At 46.6% G+C, this 21,642-nt stretch overlaps 1 protein-coding gene across 1 annotated transcript; it reads left to right on the plus strand.

The window, feature by feature from the left end:
* Nucleotides 1-1,360: 1,360 nt before the first annotated feature.
* Nucleotides 1,361-20,938, plus strand: LOC144158756 (uncharacterized). The gene is made up of 7 exons (XM_077689849.1): nt 1,361-1,574; nt 2,111-2,294; nt 3,311-3,501; nt 7,751-7,960; nt 8,343-8,627; nt 13,659-13,759; nt 14,600-20,938. Exons 1-7 carry the CDS (start codon nt 1,418-1,420, stop codon nt 15,497-15,499), a joined length of 2,028 nt encoding a protein of 675 aa, XP_077545975.1. The 5' UTR covers nt 1,361-1,417; the 3' UTR covers nt 15,500-20,938.
* Nucleotides 20,939-21,642: the final 704 nt, after the last annotated feature.

Here is a 21,642-nt window from a genome sequence, read left to right on the forward strand (position 1 = left end):
AATTTCACTGTGAACTATGTAATAATGAAAAGTAGACGAAACTCAGCGTAATGTTAAGGTCGTCTTAGCGGCTAATTATCTTTTTTGTTGTTGTTTCGGGATAGTTTTGATAAAAAGAGGAATTAACCATTTTTGTAACCATATATTCTTCCGTAGACGGCCATGTGTGTTTACAGCAGACGGTAATGGACCTTTTTCCAGTAGCGATCTGCGCATGCGCGGGCTGCTGGTCCGCCATTCTTGGCAGTAGCCTCCGGCAAAATAAACAAAAGGGCGCCCCCCCCCCCCCCCAGCTTTCTGTTTGGGGAGAGGCTATGCTGTCCAGAGCTGCGCGTTTTTATTTTTTCTCTTTCAACAGCTCGAAGTGGGTTCGTAAGTGCACACAAAAAGGGCTTTCTAGGGAAAGGGGCAAATACATTTGAGGGTGACACTGGAAGCACATACAAGCCAGTGGGGGAGTAACAAAAATGAAAAAAAAGTAAAGAAAAAGGGGCGCTTCAATCACTGCGAATTAGTCACGGGAACGACGCCTGCTACGGTGACATTCACGTGAAAGGCGCGGGTGACCGGTTGGTGCGGAAGGGGCTACAGTACCAGGATATTTTTTGTGGACGAGTTCTACGAAAGCTCGACGTTTTGTGGGCGTGCATTGCTGCCAATTTTAGTTCGGCGTGGCGGCCGCTAGGAGGATCGGTACTGGAAAAAGGTCCATTCTGTAACGTTTACAACTTCACTATGAACTATCTAAATATGACAAGTAGGTAAACTCGGCGTACACTAAATGATAGAGTCGCCTTAGCGGCCAATTTCAGCGTGCTTTTTTCAAAGATGCCTATATCTAGACATCTCAAATTTACGATAAACTGGAAACATGTCTTTTTAGCGGCGACGCGAGGCGTAGACGGACGGCCATGGACGACCGTCTGAGGGTAGCTAAATACAGTTTCGCTTTAATAAAAGAGAGCAGATGACGAGAACGATCCGTGCTCCTACTCGTAAGCGCAAAATTGCGTACACACGCAGAGACAAAGCTTCCCTTAACCCGGTGGTAACGCTACTTAGGATGACTTGTCTTCGTTAGGGCTCGACGACATGAAAATAATCTTGTATAAAAACAATATTTACCGTGGGTGCAGTATCAGTGCGCTGACTTCTTGAACTGACGTGCACCGAAACCGAAACTGAGCGGGCAAAAAAAACAGTAAACTGATAAAGTTGCCTCATGGTTTAAAAACATACAATTTCAACGTAGCTTTATAACTTGAGCAAGTATGTGGCAAATTGCTTGGTACCTTAGTTCAATATAACATCTGGCTCCAGACGGCATTTGTAATTTTGCGTTTGTCTTTAATTTTCCGTACCACGCCGCTAGCGTCGCAAGCGCGGTCTTTTGCGCACAAACTCAAACTTTCGAACAATGACCGCGCGTGTTTTGAACGAAATATTTTTCAAAAACTTTGTTTACGTGTGCTCTGTATCGACACCAGAAGACAAGAAGGGACCTAGATATACAAAGCTGGACATTTTGTTCACCGTTTTGTCGATCTTGACGTTTTTCTCCGATATCGCGACAGGTAAGTCCTCAGCCCGGCCGGGTGATCGTTACAACAGCGCAGCGATGTTTTTTCAAACGTCATTTCTCTAAAACGTGATAGCGGTGCTAGGATTCTGCATCGTAATGTGCAGGTGAAGTACTACGCGAACTGTGCATCTAACGTCTTTACCGATAGCGCGTTAAATTTCGAACAGTCGGGGTGAGGCAAGCCTTGTTGTCAAGTGGCATCATCGAAAGAAAGTCAACGTCTGTTGCTCGCCTGAAAGTAGATATTAGTACAAACATTTTCACACGCGCTTGGGTGCCCATTCGATGGGAAAATTTCGCAGCTGGTTGCGGCTTTCCTGTAAATATTGTCAACGCCAACGCCCAAAACATTTTAAACTGGCGTGCGAAAGGAGCCGAACTAGTTTCAATGTGCAGCGGAAAGCGAGTGAAGTTCAAAATGTGTTTGCGCACTTATATATGTGGCGTGACATGACTTGCATAGGAAATCTATTTGACTTTTCTTTGTTGCCCCCCCCCCCCCTTTTTTTTTTCTTTTTTGTTCCGCAGACGTGATCGTGGTCACCCAGTACGCCCTAGCAAGACTATGGGTGTACGCCGGCATGACGCTGTTCTTCGTTCTGATGCCTTCGGTCGTGGTGAATATCTTCAGTCTCAGGTGGCACATGCACGACAAGCGCGTCTCCAAGATCATTTGGGTCGCCAACGTGTTGCAGTTCGGCGTACTGCATAGGTGAGAAGACCGGCCGTTTCACTTTAGCGTCGTCAGAAGTCAAACTGGGTTGTTGCAAACCCACGCGGAGGGGAGAGGGGGTTGTGTTCGCCGACTTCTTATCACTGTATGAGAGGAATGCCGCCACGGGCCGGGCCGGGCGACGGCACTCGGAGATAAGATAGGTTTTGTTTGACTGCGACTGTAAAAGGCGAGACAAAAACATAAACAAAGCGAAGTGTTCCATATGTGGCATTGCTCTCAGATATGGCAGTTTGAGTAATGGCTGTTGAGTTACTTCGTTCCAGTGGCACACTGTTTCAACAGTTATAAATTGGCAGTAACGAACAGGTCTGCTTTCGGGCTTGTTGAAGTTTTCGTACCTCGCACGAGAACCATACACTGTCATTTTAGGCATAAGAGCACACTTTAAAGTGCTTCACGAGTAGTATGTTCTCAGGACACACATTTCATGCTTGGTCCTGGTTCGTAGCACAGCTGTAGCTGCCTTGAAGTAATTGGTGAAGGTGTTCTCCAATTTGCTTCTACGGCTGAAAAAGTGATCACCATACAAGCAAGCAAACACTGAGCCATTCATCCCACCTCATCAAGAGGTGATGTGAATGCATGCATTCATCCCACAAATCATGCATGCATGATTTGTGATCTTGCTCGAATGTCATCAATTTGGATATCATGGGATGACCAAAGAAAAAAACGTCCAAACGATTCGAAGTGTTCAGCTGTCGTGTTGAGAAAAAACGCGCGTGTCAAGATTTGGGCACACGTCAAAGGTAGTCGGTGTTCAGAATTGACCCAAGCCCTCCACTACGGCAACCTCCATAGCCAAGGTATAGCTTCAACGTGTAACACCCCAAAATGTGAAAATTTCGCTCATATTGAATAGCTAATGTAAAAAGTTTGCTGAGACAATTTCGGTAGGCCTGAAGTTTGAATTTCAAGCTTTAATAACCTGGAATTCTGAGTTCGAGTTTCAAATTGTGCGAAGTTTCACATTGTGCCCCTTCCTTCTGAAGATACTGGCTGAGCCTTCGGTCTGGGCTGAAGGCGGAACGCACGCGAGATGCGGACGACTTCCGGGAGCTGTACCAGCACCAGAGCGACCTGTGCATGCTTCGCCTGTTTGACTCTTTCCTGGAGTCAGCACCCCAGCTGGTCCTCCAACTGTACATCATGGTCAACCACGAGGACTGGAACCCCTGGACAGGTCGGTGACTCTTTGTGAGGGAAGGGCAAGTGGACCACGTCCGAGTAAACAACACACACCGACACATTCAGAGTCTACTTTTACACACAACTGTGAGTAAACAACACACTCCGACACATTCCCCACCCTTCAGAGTCCACTTATACACACAACCGCGCACTACTTTTATCCCAGAACGTGGCACATGCTTTGATTCAGGGGAACACCTTCTGGTATGGACAGTCATGAACAGTTGAAATGGGTATAAACCAGAACACACGAATTTGAAGAATATGGTTTGTGGAAACCTCGTAATAACGTGGTTGTGGTATACTTCGTACGTCACATTTTCGAACTTTGTTGCTGTTGTAGAGCCATTTCACAATTTCATTTGCATGGAAAGAAATTTCGCTGTTTGTGTGTTCTGATTCATATTTTTGCATTCGCATTTGATTTGTTCATGGATGTATGTGCTTACATTGCAACAACTTGTCTCTGTTTGCTGTTTCCTCTGTGCTGGCATAACGTGCAAGGTCAAAGATAATTTGAGATTTTTGCACATGTTTCGCATGTTTCCTATGAATCTCACTTTAGCCACCACTATACACATTTCTGAAGAGGAAGATTTTAGTTCAGACTATGACGTATGCTGAGGGTTGTTCGTTTTCGGGTTTTATATATTTTTTTTAATCAGGGGTGGGGGTGTAAAAATGGGGTACTGTTTTTAAAACTGATAGCTGGGGGAAATTGGGCTTCTTTGTAATAGGAGGTATCACGAGCTTCTTAGCTCTAATGCATTAAAATTAGTGTTTGTTTCAAGCTAGAAATCGCAGAGATATTGGGGTTTTCTACCATATACTCTCTGAAATTTGGCATTTGTTTGGAAATGAATCAGTAACGGCGACAGTAAAGAGCATTGATAACTTCTAAGAAATGAAACTTTTTATACACAATAACCAGGTCATCGATTTTTTACACATCCTTGTTTACAGACATTGTCATCCGCATGCGCAACATGTCGGTCTCCATTCAAAACGTGTGCAATCTTTGAACGTATCTCAGCCGGGAGAAAGCCCTCTTAACATCACAGCTTCTCTAGCTAAGCACAACAATGTCAGTGCAGTATTTGCCAGCCTGGAGCAGCGAGCGGTAGAGTCATGCCAATACTCAACAAGTTCGAAAGCTGTGTTTGTGGGGCTTGCTTCCAGCACGTACTGGTTGAGAACGGCGGACCGTCAGCCCATGATTATGCAGATCGTTACATTGAAAAGGTCCATTCAGGGAGAAATCAGATTTAACCTGATTCTCCTGAAATATGTTTGGGGTTTAAAAATCGGGTATAATCGGGTGTTACCAGAAAACAAACACTATGTGCGCTTGGCACACAGAAGACATTTCTCCGTATGCGTGTCATTATGCATCGTCGATGTCCTGACTGTTTTCTCACTCAATGAGTGATGCAGGGTGGTTAGTGGGGCCATGGTTTGATTCAGAAGAGGTGGCGATGTGCCATCCCGTTTCTCACTAACATGGAAAGGGATAAAGGGTTGGAGTAAGACCTTGTTCCTCGGGGATGGAACAGTGAAGAAGAGAGTGAGAATGACAGGTCAACTCCTTAGCAGGCCCAATTCAGTTGTATGGTTGCTGACCGGCGACCATCTTGCCAGTTAATCAGTATAAGCACTCGCTCCTTTTAACGCTGTAATCTTATCTGATCTTTCATTCTACTTTCATTCTACTCTCCCACTTTAGATACTAAGTGTGACATTTCCGTGCAAAAGTAGGATCGCAAGACATGCATTGACATGGAGCGTGTACCTTGCCTGCGCACCGTTTTTTCAACTGCCACCGGCATCATTTGTGCGGGATTAAAAAATAGTTGCAGGGTTAATACCTCTGCCAAAAAATTTAGTGACAGGATATAGTGACAGTTTATGGCTACGTATGCAAACAAGTGCACATCCATGCGTGTGCATATACATGCTTACACACACGCCCACTGGACTGGAATTCTTCCACATTTTTGAACAGTGAGTATTCTTCGGATCTTTTCCCTGTCTTCTTTCACACCTCACTCCTACCCCTAACTGTTATTCAGAAGGAGTATTCATCCAGCTTCGAATCTACAAACCGTAAAGCACGACTGAGGTGTGGTAGAGATCACGAGAGTGGGCAATCTTCTCTCTGCCTTCTAAGAGGACGGTGATCTCTGCGAAAAAAAAAATATTTACAACCATCTCCTTTTAGGAAGCATGCAGAAGAAATGAGTGTATTCGCTGAGTGGTTGGGCAGTATATGTACGATGTCACTGAGAACTGGGACAACCCGTCGCTTGTCTCTTGGGGGGAAAGCATCGTGATCACACATTGAGACAAATTATGCCAGTGGAAATGAAGGTGAATTGGGCCGGTGATTGCTGTAATCAAGGACTGCTAACCCACCCGTGAGTCAAAATACAACCTGGTTCGATTTGAAACAACTCGCCTTTGGTAACTCAGCCAGCTCCGTTCCAGCTGCGAAAGATGTTTTTTTAACCGGGAAAACACTAGAAATTCTGAAAAACTGTCAATTTTTACACTAAACAATCTAAGAAGTGATGCATTAGAGTGCACATTAAAAACAAAATGAAACCTGTTGCACGCAATGTGAAAGCTGTCGGAAGTGCAGAGCAGTGATTCGCCATGATGGGGTCTGGCACCGTTATCCGCTCGCTGCTACCACCCAATGCAATTCAAATTTCCCGCCTTTACAGTGTTTGTTCGTCCTTTACCTGAAACAGCACCAGCGGGAGTTCTGTTTTCTTTCTTTTTTTGTGTGTGTGTGTGCTTGCTTTTCCTCCTGCACGTGCCGGAGTTGCACTACCACTTTTTTTTCGCTTACTATCGTGAAAACCAACCCAACAAGCGTCCTGAACTAAATTAATGCGGGCGCTGCCGGCTAAAGGAGTACTGACACGAAATTTCAAAGCTGAGATAACTATGTAAAATGCTTCCTTTTTATCGGGAGATATCTCCCAGCAAGTTTCAACAGCAACTGTTCGGCGTAACATATTTTAAATCCATTTTTCACCCGCACGAGAAAGCCCAGAGCGGGCCGACATGACATCCTCTGCTACTTGCCCCAAACTGCTGACGTCGAGGCTCCCATGACGAAGCTGACGCGCTGGCTGTGGTTGGCACGCGCTGCTGAAACACGTCATGGTTTTGGGACTGACGTCATGTGACCGGGCGCAAGGGGGCGGTGAAGACCTTGGCCGGTCTGGGCGCGCGTGTCCAGAGCAGCAGTGATACGGCAAGAATGGTGACGTCACGTGATACCTCCTGTCATGGTGGCCGCTCGGAGTTCATTTTGTTGAAACCGAAACTGACACGAATAAACGACGCCGTAAAAGAATGTTTGCACTGCACTCAACCGTCTAGTGTGTCATTCTATGATTAGTGGGCTGGTAGGCACGCATAGCAGCAAAAAAAATGTAACACGCAAATTTCATGCCAGTACTCCTTTAAGTACATATATTTTGCTTCAAATGTACCTGCAGTTTTCTTTGCACTAAACGACGGGGAGATGTATGACAAACGCCAGCAGTTCACGAGATTCGAACGCTTATGACTATATAAACCACTTGGCTTCCTTCCGAAGCCTCTGTGGGACACTGCGATGACAGCCGCTACGACGGGACGCCGTGTGGCTCTACTTAGGTCCATCGAGCGAGCCATGACGACAAGGCGAGCCCCTAAAGTGCTCTGCACTTAATGGTGATAAATATATTAATGGCATGTTAGCATACTGCAGTGTGATCAAACAGCACTGGAGGCCCCACTATACGATCACCCTGTCATGCTTCTTGGGGGTAACTTTGGTGAACGGCTACCAATCAGACAAACAAGCTTTTGTGGTCGTGAAGATTCGGCGCGAAAATGGCGGGAGGGTTGCCGCTGCTTCATCTGTTTTCCCTAACATCTCCGTCACTTGTTTAAAGTTTGTTATAAAATTGGTGTCATTATTGGGATGAATCAATCTTTTGAATGCACCAAACCTGTATTTTGTCTTGTTTGCAATAAAACTGGCATCATTGTTATCAAGACGAAGCGGTCTTTTCAATGAACCAAGTATTTTGTCTTCATGACCCCTTTAGCAATGACTGTAGGGCGCTACTTAGTTACGGATAAATCCTTGCTTATGTCAAGGTGCAATCAGGCTTTGCGACAAATTCGAGGACGGAGTCTAACGGTCGTTCTACCCTTCCTTCCCACCGTGGTTCTTCTGCCAGGTGTGTCGGCGCTGCTGTCTCTGCTGTCCCTAGGCTGGGGCATAGCGGCCTATGGTAAGGCCATGCGGCTGTACCGCTCGGAGAAGCAGAAGCTCTCCTGGAGCGGCCTAATCCTGCAGACCCTGTGGCGGTTTGGCACCATGACCTCCCGGGTGACCGCCATGGTCCTGCTGGCGTGCGTCTGTGGGGCCTGGACACTTATCATCGTTGGTGAGCGTCATTGTGTGATCAGAGGTGTCAAAAGAGGTGTGATCAGAGGAGCGTCAAAAGAGGTGTGACAAAGCTGAAACCTTTCCTCATGAAGTCTCCGAATTGTCCTAACTCGGGATCTCAACAAGAGCTGAAAGACTTGCTTGGTTAGGCAGCAGAAGCAAAGTGTTTGGTTTCTTTAGATTAGTAGTTTGTCCGGCTCTGTCAGGGCACTGTTACGTGTTGTCTTGAGCGCCATTATGCATCAGTGGCAGATTTGCCACCTAAAAGATGCTCTTGCTTCATGCTCTTCTTTTCCGCAAGAAATGCAAGGGCAGAACACAGGGCAAATTCATAACTGTCAAAAGAGTGAAATCTAATTTCCCTTCTCCACACTTCGCAGGTGCGCACTGGATGCTGATGACCAGCTGGCTGGTGTGGCAGAGGACCGACTTCTGTCCCTCGCGGTGGGAGGAGCTTGCCTACAACGCGGTTGTGGGCGCCATCTACACCTTCTGCTTCTTCAACGTCCGCGAAGGGCGTTCTCGCGGCCGTGTGGTCGGCTTCTACGCACTCATTGGCCTGCAGAACGTCGGCTTCCTAGCCGCCTACTGCCTAGCCCGGGACGAAGCCGACGACATCCACGTCATCACCGCCGCTGCTGTGGTGTTGGGGAGCTTTGGCATTGGTGAGTGAGGGTGGCCGCAGCGATGTTGACTGGCTAAGGCATTGCGCTGCCGAGTCCAAAGAGCTGGGTTTGATCTTGGCTGCCGTGGCGACTTTAAAGATGGAGGTGAACAGCAAAAATGCCTGTGTGTTGAGATTTCGGCGCATTTCGAGCCCTCCACGTTGTCAAAATTAATCCGGAGCGCTTCACTACGGCGTACCTCGTTGCCCAGGCGTAGCTTCGAGGCGTTAAACCCCATAATTTTAATTTTCTGGCTAACATACAGAGTAGGTTGTAAGGTCATGGCGGAAAATGTTGGTCTTTGTCAGAGTAAATGGTATTGACGGTTTGCGCAAGCTGAAATCTCCAGTCTCTTATAGACAAGTGAGCGTATCCGAAAGTAACCCGGAACACATCTACCCCCCTCTGTTGGCCACTGAATGCATGCACTCAAAATTTCGACCTCTTGAAAACATTATTTTCGTATAGCTTGCCTAAAAAGACTGCAATACAAAATATGACAGCTCAGATACGCGTATCTACGGCACAAACGGCCGTCAAAAATCGGCGATTTTGATTCATGTTTAAAGAGCGGACAGACGATACACATTAAAGGGGTCCTGAAATACCTTCCGCCGATGCATGGATGTACATGTACCCAAATAAAGCAATGTATTTGCAATCTCCTCCCGCAAGAATTTTGTTAAAGCGATGAGTATTAGCTGAGAAATCGTAAATCAAAAACCGCGCATTATCGTCGCTCCGCGTTTCCTCCTCCTTTCGACTTACTCTCCGCTGTTGACGGCGCGCGAGCCTTGCCTCCCATGATGCTGCGCTCCGCAGCGGTGACGTACTTCCGCTATAGGCACCGGTCACTGCTCAGAGGGCGCGACGAATATAGTACACCCAGCGCTGCCCCGCGGAAGCTTGAGCTAACTCCGGGTCGGTGAGAGCCAGACGGCCGGCGCGCGTTCATAGATTCGGCACCTCTGGGTTGTTTGTTTGTGCGATTCTGCGATTGTTTTTGAAAGGTGTCTCGTGCTTGAAAACTGTTCTGGCAAATAGTTTCCCCATGTCTCAAGTGCTTCTGTGCGATTTCCGGACAATTACGGGGCTGAGCTACTACTGTCGGCCTCGCGTGCGCGAGAAGTTAGAAATTGTACGTTCCCGCGCGCGTGTGCGCCGTGAAAGAAATTCATGGAACAGCGCGAGAAGTTAGAGATTGTACGTTCCCGCGCGCGTGTGCGCCGTGAAAGAAATTGATGGAACAGACATCGTTGCGAAGTCCCATTCTCAGCAAGTGTCAGCTGTCTCCGAAGCATCGGATAATTATCGCGCCAAGAATGCTTGCGCCGAGAGGCGAAAACGAAAGCAGACACCGGCGGCCTGCCAAGGGGACCGGGCTCGGATCACTAAGCACTCGAAACCACCACCGCCGCAGCGACCGCGGCCGGATGTTTACACCACCGAGCGTGTATGGTACGAGCTTTGGACTCTCGCGTGGTGCGTGTGTGTGCTGTTCGCCCAAGGGAGTCGTCCCACGCCCGAGCAGCGCGTCAGACATCTTCTTTGAGTGCTCCTCCGTCTATATATGTAATCCCAGTTTTTTCAGTTAATTAAACATCTTTTTAAATTCTCAAACCCCAGTGTTTTCCCACTCAATATGAGCCACGATCAAGCTGACACAAGGGAAGGTTATTTACAGCGCCAATTCAGGTCAGTAGCCAGCGTTTACCACGGCGCTCCACGACAGAAGCGTGTCTGTGTTATTGTTTCCTCTGTTTGCCCAACCACACTACAGTTACTTTTTCAGTTGCCCTTCTTCAGCTCGGTTGGTGTTGTCACTGATTAAAAACGGATTCCAAACGTTATTAGCTTATGACAAAGTAAGCGCAGTTCACACAGTTCGAAATCTGCTGTGGAGCTGCGGTTGTCTTTACGAAGATTTCGTTTAGTTTCAGCTTGTATCTTGTGTGTAATGTTAGAGTCGTATAAACGGCTAATTGTGATACAGTTTGTTCAGGCCGTTCAGAATTCTCCAAAAAAAGTATTTCCTCCTCCTCCCCATCCTCTGCTTAAACAATAGCAACCTCAACTTTCAGAGTACGCAACACGCATTAAAGAAGTCAGCGCGAGTGAATGCAACCTTGCCTTTGATAGATTTCCACGCTCTCGCTTGGAATGCGTGGTCGAACTCTGTACACTTCGGGAAACAAAGTAGGGCAGTAAGTGGGATGCGTACTGACCGTCTTGACATTGCTTTTGGCATCACCCGCGGAGTGCTGTGAACATATTCTTGTGCCGCCTTTTGGCATCCATTCGGTGCCGTGAATGTCGCTAAAAAAAGGTTACTGCTGATAAAACAATAGTGGGGGAAGCCGTAATACCTTGTGTTATGCAAATACTACGACGGCATGCGATTCATCGCAGCACGCGATGTGTATGGAACACTGAAAGCAAACATTTAGTTTTACGGCCCTTCGTTTCTGCGCTGCGCATAAACAGTCATTGTACTCATAATACTCCTTCCACTGACAAAAAATGTCATGGCTTTCTTACTGCTAAAATCCAGTTCTTGCGACGCTGCCCGAGAAACCTGTACAGAACGATGGCAGGCTGCCTTCCGCGATTGTGGCAGTACTTCACGCAGCAGTAGCGGCGTGGCCACTAATTCTTTCCTGCAGCATTTTGATCCTTTCAGACACTGCAACTTGCAATTATAACTATGTTTCTTAAAAAACTTCCGCCACACAACGTCGAACCGCACGCAGCGCGCGTGTTTTTACGTGCGCTGAACGGCCGGTCGCGACATCCACCGACCCGGAGTTGCTAAGCGGCGGCGAGAGATGGCGCTGCAGTCGCGCGCAAACTTCACTGTCCGGTGCCTATTGCGCTGCTACTGTCGTCTGCTACGGGCAAGCTTTGTTGACACCATGAATCCCGCACTTCGCTCAAGGCTGGAAAACCGAACGAAAAATCTGGCCGCATGTGTGCGGCGGCCTGGCCTTGCCCTTTCGCGGTGTTCGTTGGTGCAGTTGCTATCGGTGGCACGTGACTTTTTATCGGCGGCGAACTCGCAGCCGTACGGGGAAAATCGTGCGCTCGTTCCATTTGATGCACCGACACTGTTTATCCAAAAAGTGCCGTATCAGATGTGGCCCCGCTGGTGCCGGGTCTTATTTTGCGGCGGTCGTAATTCCTGCCGGCGGCATGGGAAAAAGACATTTTAAATCGATACAGAACCCGTGCGCAAAACCCTTCAATCATGTGACCAGTTCAGCTTGGGGCGACGCGTGGTGGAGAGCGGCAACGTTGGCAAAGCATGCTCCACCGCGGCTCAGCTTTCTAGCGCTGGAGCGAGCGCCACTTCTTTGAGAATCTCAAACATCGGTTGCCTTGACAACAAGGCACAAACCACTGTAGAACTCAGTTACGGTTGCGTGTTCCCGGTTCAGCTTGGGGCCCCACCTCGCGACATGTGGGCACTGCAGGCGTACCACCCACTCCCATTGGGAAGTGCGAGATGCGTTTGACATTACAGGAGGCGATGGTGTGTGTGTGTTGTGGACGTCTGTTTCGCGATGCAATGCGACGTTGTGCTTCTGCGGGTGGATAGTGCTTCCCATGGTCTAGGTTATCTTTCTCGAGCGACGCACGACTCAACTTCGCATGGGGTATGTGCAGTGTGCGTGGCTAAAAGCCATCTCGGCTTGTGCGCCGGAGTTAAGTGACTTGCTGTTCGTACCCGCAAACCGCGCGCGAGGTAAGTGCCGAATTTACGACGGGCAGGAGGAGGCAACCCATCGTCTTTTAATCGCGGTTCAGACTTGCAACGCATGTTGTGACGTTGTGTTCGTTCGAAACCCATCTCTGGAATGTTTTGAAGTAGAATAAAATGTATGCGTCAAACCCGGGCATTCGGCTCAGGGCGTTCTCTGCGATTTCACGAAAGAAGTGCCACGGGGCTTCAACGCTTTCTTTACGGAACGTACTCAGGTAAGGGAATATCCATGTCGTGTTATGGCCGTGCTGCATTTAATACAAACGGTTAAACGTTTGTTTACACTTGTTTCGTTTGTCGTAAAATGTCCAAGCACTCCGGCACTCCGTCGGCAGATCAGCCGGCGAGCCGACGCTGAGCAGACGACTCATCTCTTTGCCGGAAGTGCGTGAAAAAGCCGCCCAATAGCAGGATGTCTAGCTCATGACGAACATCTGGGAATCGATGATGTAGACATGTGAAGATGGCGGCGTCCAAAAACACGAAGGAAAGGGTGAGAAAAAAGCGACAAACTTTGCAACAAAAGTGTGAGCTTTCCGCTGCGCGTAAAAGAGTAATACTTGGCACAGATGACGTTGACGACCCAATCTAACGATTGCGCTAGTTCATTTAGTGTGCTCAAAACGCCTTTCAGGGCACCTTTAAGAGGACAACACGAGCGCTCATGTTGTCCTCTTCATGTGTATCATCTGTCCACGCTTTGAACATGAATCAGATGCAACTAGCTCAACTTTCCGTTCTACTGCGGTGATTTTGAAACAGAAACTCAGAAGAGTGCAGCCATTACAAGTGACGTTGCAGCTGGCCCAGCCGGCGACCGAGCGGCTGGCCTGCAGGAGGGCACCTGCATGCAACGTCTCCTCCTTGCAGCAGGCCTAGGGGGAAAGCGCCCATCAGAGCTCGACCGGTTCTCGTGGCTGGCCGAAGGAAAATGCACCTGGCCGGCTGCATTGTCACTTCCGCTTTATAGCTGTTTGCACGTTTCGCCGGCAGGTGCACCGTCGCCTGCGACGGAGCTATTTTGAATGTTTATAACTTATTAACAACGCATTTCACAGGGCTACCAGTTATCTCCCAGTTGGTTTGGTGGTACGTACTGAACGTTCAGAGTAGGCCGAGGTGAAATTTGAGTGCAGTTGGCCTTTAAATTACCCAAGAGCCCATTTTAAAGACTACTTCTACACCATCAGCAACAAGTTTCTTTCAGCACACCACACCTCAAATTCCATTTCAGCCCACATAAAGTATACTGCTCGACTTCCTTGTTGCAGGCATGTACTGCATGGCGCTGTACTACCGGTTCTTCCACCCGAGTGGGCTCATCTACCTGTGCTCAAGCAAGTCAGCCACTGAGGAGGATCTCGAAACTCAGGTGAGACAGAGAAAGAGCCCCCTGTTGAGAGTATACTAAGATTCATGTCCCTGACATGCACTTAGGTAGGCTTCGAGGGCACGCAGTTGAGTGAAATGTAGCTTGTGTTCTGTCCACCGTCTGTCTTTTGTTGTGCTACTTGAAGATCTAATTCTGAAATGAAGCTTCCCATTCTGAACCATATGCCTGCATCTTTAAGCCCCATTTTGTGAGCTGTAAAATTCACGTTTTAGACGTCTCCGATTTTAACATAATTTAGGTGAATGTAAGGTGGATTTGTAGGGTGTTGCTCAAGACCAAAGCGAAATGGTGGAATGCAATCTGTCTCTCCAAGGGTTGAGCACGAATGACGTAGCATAATTTTCACAAACAATGAGGCAATGCCTGAGTGTGCTAATGAATTTTTATCATGATAGAATCTCTGAAGCTCTGTAGTAATTGTTTGACATTGTGCTTTGTCGCACGGGCTGTGAATCCAACAGTAAAACCAAATGAAGGTGCTGCATGTGAGTTTTATACGCTCAATGAACTTGGAGAGTTAATTTCTTCGCTTTAAAATGATACCATGCATTGGCACAAAGAAGATTCCGCAGTAGTCCTGATGATCAACACAGTAAGAGAAACGCTACTCACAAAATTTTTAGCAAGCTTCCTAAGAACACAGGGTGTGCTTAGCTGGTTTTAGAATATGGGATGCATGCAGCATACTGTTACAATTTAAAGTCGACACATTTATGTGAGCACAAAAGTGACGTGAGAGCTACAGGAAGGGAAGTTGTTGGAAAGCATAATACTTAAAACTGGGAACCCTGTGTTCCTTTTTTTTTTTTTTTTTGCCAGGAACACAGCAAGATTTCCAGCGAAGAAGAACAGGCCACGACTCCTCCCAGCAGCAAGACAAGACAAACGCCTGCTGTAGTCAGTGCGTCGCATTCGTTCCGAACTCTCAAGTACGTAAACTATACTCCCCCGGTGACACTCACTCAACGACATTGGGAAGACATCAAAGCAGCATCACCCTCCAGCGAAGACAGCACTATATCAGCATGTGGCAATAATACACATCTCAGTGAAACACCGCCCCTGGGAAACACTTCTGGTGGGAGCAGTTTTGGGGGGAAAAGGTTCTCTGATGAAGTGGCATGTGATGGACAGTTGGAATGCGATCTGAAAGACGGCGAAATATGCGACAACGGAACAGCACAGACTCCCTCGGAGAGCAACATCACCAGCCCTTCGAAAGCCTACAGAGCGAGGTTGGATCTGGACTGTTCGTTGGACGAAAGTCACCGTTGGCGCTCCGAAGAGTTGAGCTTCGCCGAATGGGGATTGAAAGTGGGTGGAAACGAGAGCTTCGGCGTCACGAAAGACCGCATCGCCAACCGGCACCACACCGTCAACTACAACTTTCGGCCGTTCGTCGGCGAAGGCACGGTCGCGCGGCCTTTCAGGAGACACTGTTCGTGCCTGGTGCTGTCCGAAAACTTGCCAGGCTTTGCCATCGAGTCGATGCTGTCGGTGACAAACGGCAGCGGTGGATCGATGAAAAAGGCGCTACAGAATGTGAAGTCTACGCCGAACGTCCAACTGCGGTACTGCCTTGAAGACGAAAGTGACGCTGACAAGTCTTGGTCGATGCACAATTTTTTGGCCGCAGATCAGAGCGCACTCGGGGAGTCCCACAGTTCGGCCAGTGGCAGTAACTGTTTCACGGGTGGTTCGGACATGGCCCTCGTTTGAGCCGCAGTGGTGCCAACTTCGGAAGGCAGGCCTCAACAACCTCTCGAAAACCGGTCTACGGGTGTGTTGTGCATTGAGAACCAGTTGAGAGGTCAATGGTCATTTGTGTGCCAACCAACAGACGTGGGCAGTACTACGGTCACTTGCTGGCCAGCAAGCAAAGCGTATGAGCCAACCCCAGTACGGAAATCGTGTATTTTAGTGGCCGAGGTCACTAAGCTCTGCTTGGGATAGGTATACGCAGCACTTGAAATCAATAGCGCCTTCAGAGATGACAGCTGTATGTTGTATGTTTACAATGAGACAGCTGTGAAGCTCATACCAGTGACCAAAGTGCAAGGTGCCTGGGATGACCTCCGGTGCAATTTTGAGTCTGTGTATCGTGCGGTTTCCAAACTTTGTATTTGTTTTAAAGAGCCTTGGGCACTCGGGAAACAACTAAAAACTCTGAATTTTGTCTTGCAGGCAAGAGACAGCTGCAAACATTGTGCAGCATTGATGCAATTCTGTTTTCTTGAGCCAAGCTACTCCAAAAGCATGAAAATTGCGCCAGACTGCTCTAAAACAGCTTGAGAGGCAAGGATTTCGACGGTTGTGTCAGTTTCGGTAGAGCAAAAGGCCGAGTTGAAAACACGGTTTTCCAAGCAACCCGAGTAGTTCTCCACCCATGCAAGGGTGGGGTGATGATCTTGGTATCACTCGGTCAGCTGAACCCCCGTCTTGTGCCGTCTGGTCACAGGGGTTATCGCCATTCTCTCAGAAATGCACAAAAGACTGAAACGAAGCAAAATATAGCTTCTAAAGCGTGATTGGCTCTCCAGCTGCGTCCACTGGAATGGCCTTCCTGACTGAGCGTTGCTACGGCAACAAAAAGCATGGCTGCTGGCTGAAGCGGCTTCTGCGTAGTTCAAGCGTTCAGTGTGCTTTGCCAGTCTTTTTTCTGGTTCAAGGTTTCAGGTTCAGTTGGATTCCCATTTAGTCATTTTGTCCGTTGTACTGAACAGTGACGCTAAGGTGGGGATGATGTTGAGAACGTGTGTCAGATTACGGGAAGTTGCACGGCTCGAAAGGAGTCCACTGAACACAACGTGGGGCCGACTTCGCCGTGGCTTGTATTTGAGTGTGAAATGTGGTGCATGCGTCTACAGTCGGGGTTTGTGAAGTGAACATTTGAACTCTTTGTGATGTTATAAAAAGTTTAGTTGTTGCTGTGTTCGACAGCATGCTCGCAAGCCTCGGGAATCAAACGATCGACACTTCAGAATTGTGTTGTGGCGCACACTACATCCCTGCAACGCGTGTTAGGGCATGCACACCTGATAGTAGGACTGGTCACAAGAGTGGCAGTAATTGATGTACATGAAGTGAAATAATGCCAAAAGCAAGGTCGCTAAACATAGAAACGCTTCTTAAATTATGATCGGGGTGAACGTGCGCTCCGGGGATTGAAATGGTGCAACGACCGCCACTTCGCTTTGTGCAACTTTTGCCGTGGCTCTAAACTCGTTCGTACGATGCAGTCAGGTATTGCAAAAACAGTAATTGCAGCATTCAAGTGATCGATTGCAGTGTTTTTCAACTTAAAAACTTTTTACAACATTTTACGTTGCTTATGCATACAGCCTCAATACAATTTGAGAAGTTTGAGAGAAGGTATTGCAGTTCGTACCTTGTGATACTCTGTTAAAAAATAAAAACCCTTTTTTTAAGGGTTACTTAAGTGCTATGTGTATCCCAAACTGATTCAACAGGTACTTGTCCCCCAAAATATTCTACAAAATTAATTTTTTTAAGCACCTAAGATGACGTATTAAATGTTGTAAACTGCTCCTAGTCAAGGTTCTTCTGCTCCAAATTTGAAATTTTGCAGCTCCAGTAACTACCCCAAATCTGTTTGGGGTGTCTCACCCCTAGTCTTAATAAGGCCTGCTCAAGCTTAATTCCGAAGGCTGTTGGTGTTACATAGAACAACATTTAAAGGAGCCATGAAGAGAAAACACAAGTTTGGTTCATTCAAAAGATTGCCTCGTTAGAATCATACTGACACCACTTTTAACGTAAACTTCGCTCAAATAAGCTACATAATTAGGAAAAACGGGAATGGTCATGCGACCCACCAGCTCATTTCCCGCAACAGAACCTATGATGTCACATGAGCTAAGCTCTGCGATTGGCGGAGGCTGGCAGAAGCAGGCGCAAATTAGGTAGAGCTTACAAACTAGCCGAACGAGCGATTCACGCTTAAATTTAGCGCACATTCTTTACAAAGCAATAAGAATGATGGGACAAACAGTGGAAGTTACGAAAGCACATGTAAACATAGAAGTACTGATGCGTACTGCTGTTCGTACTGCGCACAGCATGCTTGGTTTAGCTGCACAACACTACGGGGCTTGGGGTTGTCTCAGACGACACTGGCCGATTGACGCAAGCAACGGTGGCTTACGTGACCACATTTGTCGAGCGAGCACTGTTTCAGGGAACGAATATTTTCTCCCAGAACAAAAACAAGCCAGGTTTAAATACGGGCAAAAACAAACCAAACGCTTGCCACGGTATGGTGGCGTCATCTAGGTTCGGGTAATGTAAAGAAACGCGGGAACAAGCCAACACCGCTGTACAGGGTGGAGACAACCTTTGAACTTCCCATGCCGCCGCAATTAGACCACCGTGCTCAACGCGTTTTTCTTTTCGTTTCCCACGAGACCTAGCAACGTGAAACAGACAATATGATTCAAACTTCTTCAGTAAACCGCGTTGCGACGATAGTAATTTTAGCGCGGTTTTGACACAATGACTTGCTTCGGCGGCGAGCGAGCGACCCAAAATGGCGGCGCCAGCGTATACGTGTCTCTACCCTGTACGGCGGATACGTGAATGAAGGTACCCTAGGCTGCAGAGCGGTCGGTTCCTGTGATGTCATTGCAGACCCCGAAAACAAACGATTTAGCGGGAAAATCAAAATTTTAACTTAGTAAAATGTTTAATTTCTCAGTGAATAAAGCATAGTTTGTATCCGGACAAGCGCTGGGGGCACTATAAAACACGAAATCTTTCGAATAAAACCAACTTGCATTTTCTCTTCATGGCTCCTTTAAGTTCGAAGGAACTTCATTTTCTAATGGGTGGTGCATGGGACTCTGGTGGGGAGGGGTTAGATGAGACAGACGTTTCTAATAGAACACGTATTAGAAACGTAGAGTCACAATTGCATCAGGATTAGAAGAAACAAAGATTGCAACGTAAAGTCTTCATGGAGAGACCTCCATTGACTTACTAGTGCGGCAAGTCCCTTGTGGCATCAGTTTGGGGGACTTGCACTTGCATACTTGCCTCAACTGTTAAAGCATTGAAAAAATGCTCTGTGTGAATATGTGAAGACAAAAAAAATGTAATGCTTAGTGCTATGTTTGGTGCTCATCTTTTCTGTACTTGTTCTCAAGTTTGTGCCATTCATTCTTATTCGCCTACCTATAAGCCTGAAAGCTAAAGTTGTTGGCTAAGCATAACTTTCACTAGCTTTCTTTTTTTCAAGGCTGCGGTTATTTTATTTCAATAACGTCGGGACAAAAATGTGTTCAATGCAAATCAAAATTTTAGCATAATTTTAACCTCCCCTTGACTGCAGCTCAAATCTCAGTAGTTTGTCCCAAATTCAAACATTTATTTTTTTTTTTAGCTTTTGGAGCAGCGGGCAATACCAAGCTGCCTCAGTACGAATCAACAAAATACTGTGCTTGCGTGCATCCACAAATCTTTAGTGATTCTCTGAAAAACACTTCTTACTGAAGGACAACAATGCCTCAGGATTCCAATATCAAGGACAAAGTGTTTCACAAGACACATCTGCATTCTTTGCAGCAGAATCTCCATTCCCGCGTGTTCTCCTCACATATTGCTGCAACACAATTTTTGGCTCTGCAAAATCTCAAACGACCACGCATGAGAAGTCATCAACTGAAGACATAATTTCGTGAAATTACCATTGAATTTTAATCATGTGAATCTTGGTACAACACTTCTTAGCTTTACAGTGATTTTTAACAATGGTTATCCATCTTCATCATTAAATGCATAGCCTGGCACGTCAATAATAAGAAAACTAAGGATCGTTAAATGTCTCGCATGCAGGCTAGGATAACGATAGCCTTTATTCGTTCATCTTTATGTTTCATGAACTATCAACACTTCAATGGGCTGTCAGGGCTGTGTAAAAACAAATATGCCGTCATTGGTGGGTTGCAAGAATTCATCCCCGTTAGCTAAACATGTGCTATCACATAAGATTGGCCAAGAAGGTTGAATTGGTTACCACTTATATATTTAGCCTTCCACAAGAGCACTATACAGAACACCACTGCTGTTTACATATAAGCCAGCACTGACGAGATAGTGTCATGTGAAAGTCTGAAATGACCCCGCCGACATTTGAAATGCATAGCAACTCATTGTTGATAGTTTATCTTTATTTTATCTTTATGATCAAGTATGGGCAATGTTTTACCTAGTTACGCTTAGGGCGTAGTTTATAAAGTATGGGCAATGTTTTACCTAGTTACGCTTAGGGCGTAGTTTATAAGGGAGGCAAAACTGCGCCCGTTGCATGAACTAGAATACAGGGGTAATTGATAATCCACTTCGTGAATCTAGAAAATGGCCATGACGACGGGCAGTTCATATGAGGAGAGCACGGCAAATCTAGGCAGCAAATGTGTACCACAGATCAGTACAGGTTGCTGAGGAATTTCCCATCTGTTCAAAACATTCTCTCTCGTGATAAGGTTGTGCATAGTGTGGTGCCATCTATGAGCAGGTATGTCAACTAGCCTAATGCACTGCAACGCTTTACTTGTTAATCAAATTGCATAAATTTTTTTCAATCCAGATAGGCTCCATATATTTTACTTTTAGTACTGCAAACGAACATTCATAATGTTCAAGAATTGGGTGCAAATTTTATTTAGCTGCTGCTGCTATTTCAAACTGCTCGCAAAAGGGGAAAAATTGGGATACCTCTGGTTGTAACCATTTCTTCGCTATGACTCAAGCTCCTCTTGGGTGTAGCAGACTACTCATTAAGGTTTACCGCATTTAAAAACTAAAGAGTGCATTTATGTTGGATTGCTATTTACACTTTTTAAACCTGCTAGTATTTATACCTTGATGTCCTGTGGCAGCCGCAAGACCATTCCTCGAGGAATGCATTGCTTTTACACCTGTGTAACATGCTCCCTTGTAAATAACTGTGTGTATATGTAGAATAGATAGCGCACTTAACATGCATTTAACAGCAGGTGTGAAGCTTGGCTTATTATGACGTGTAACATTACATGGGCTATTTCTCGGTTTGTGTATAGTATTGTGCTTGTTCTTGCAATTTGTGCCGAATTCAAATGAAACAAGTTAATAAATGCACTACCAAACTGTTACAACCTGGCCTGATTTTTCACTCAATGAGACTTGCCTCTTACTCAATGACAAACAGTACGAGGTTGATTTTAGCACAAATTAAAGCGCACGCGAATCGGTGGAAACACCAGCACAAAATCAAGGCTGCCTTTTTGCATTGACTTTCTGTTGTTGCATGAATAAAATACAACGGCCATAAGCATTCCAGCCAATTTGACATTACATTGAGTGGTACGCACCACTCCAGGCAATCGCCTAACCCGCATGTTTGTTCAGTGAAATTTTTACCCTCACTTTCATGGGACTAGTTTAAGGCACAGAAGGGATGATAGTGCCTTTTGTCGTTCACTAAAAGTGGTTTTAGAGTGCGTGCTGCACGACCTTTAGGCACTGGGAAAGGGGCTGTGAAACGTTCAGAGGGTATTAGTACTTAGATACTGAGAAAAAATACCGTCTCATTAGCATTTTGCAGGCTCAATTTTCAGCACCAAAGACACTTCACACTTTTAACAGCAGAGCTGTTTATTAAGCTTGATCCAGTGGCGTTAGCAAAAAAAACTGCCTCCTGTAAAGGGTGCACCACCGCAGATAGAGTATTAAAACAGTGAAGCCACCTTTTGCACCAGCTCAAATGTGAGCGCAAGGGGTATATGTGTATGCGCACCCCTCATTATACCATTTTAAACTAAAATGGAAAAAATTTGCCAAGTTCGCACAAGTGGTCCAAGGCTGTT

The sequence above is a fragment of the Haemaphysalis longicornis genome, unplaced genomic scaffold, assembly GCF_048455015.1.
Source record: "Haemaphysalis longicornis isolate Haplotype H1 unplaced genomic scaffold, Haemaphysalis longicornis Haplotype H1 scaffold_10, whole genome shotgun sequence".
NCBI classification, from domain to species: Eukaryota; Metazoa; Arthropoda; class Arachnida; order Ixodida; family Ixodidae; genus Haemaphysalis; species Haemaphysalis longicornis.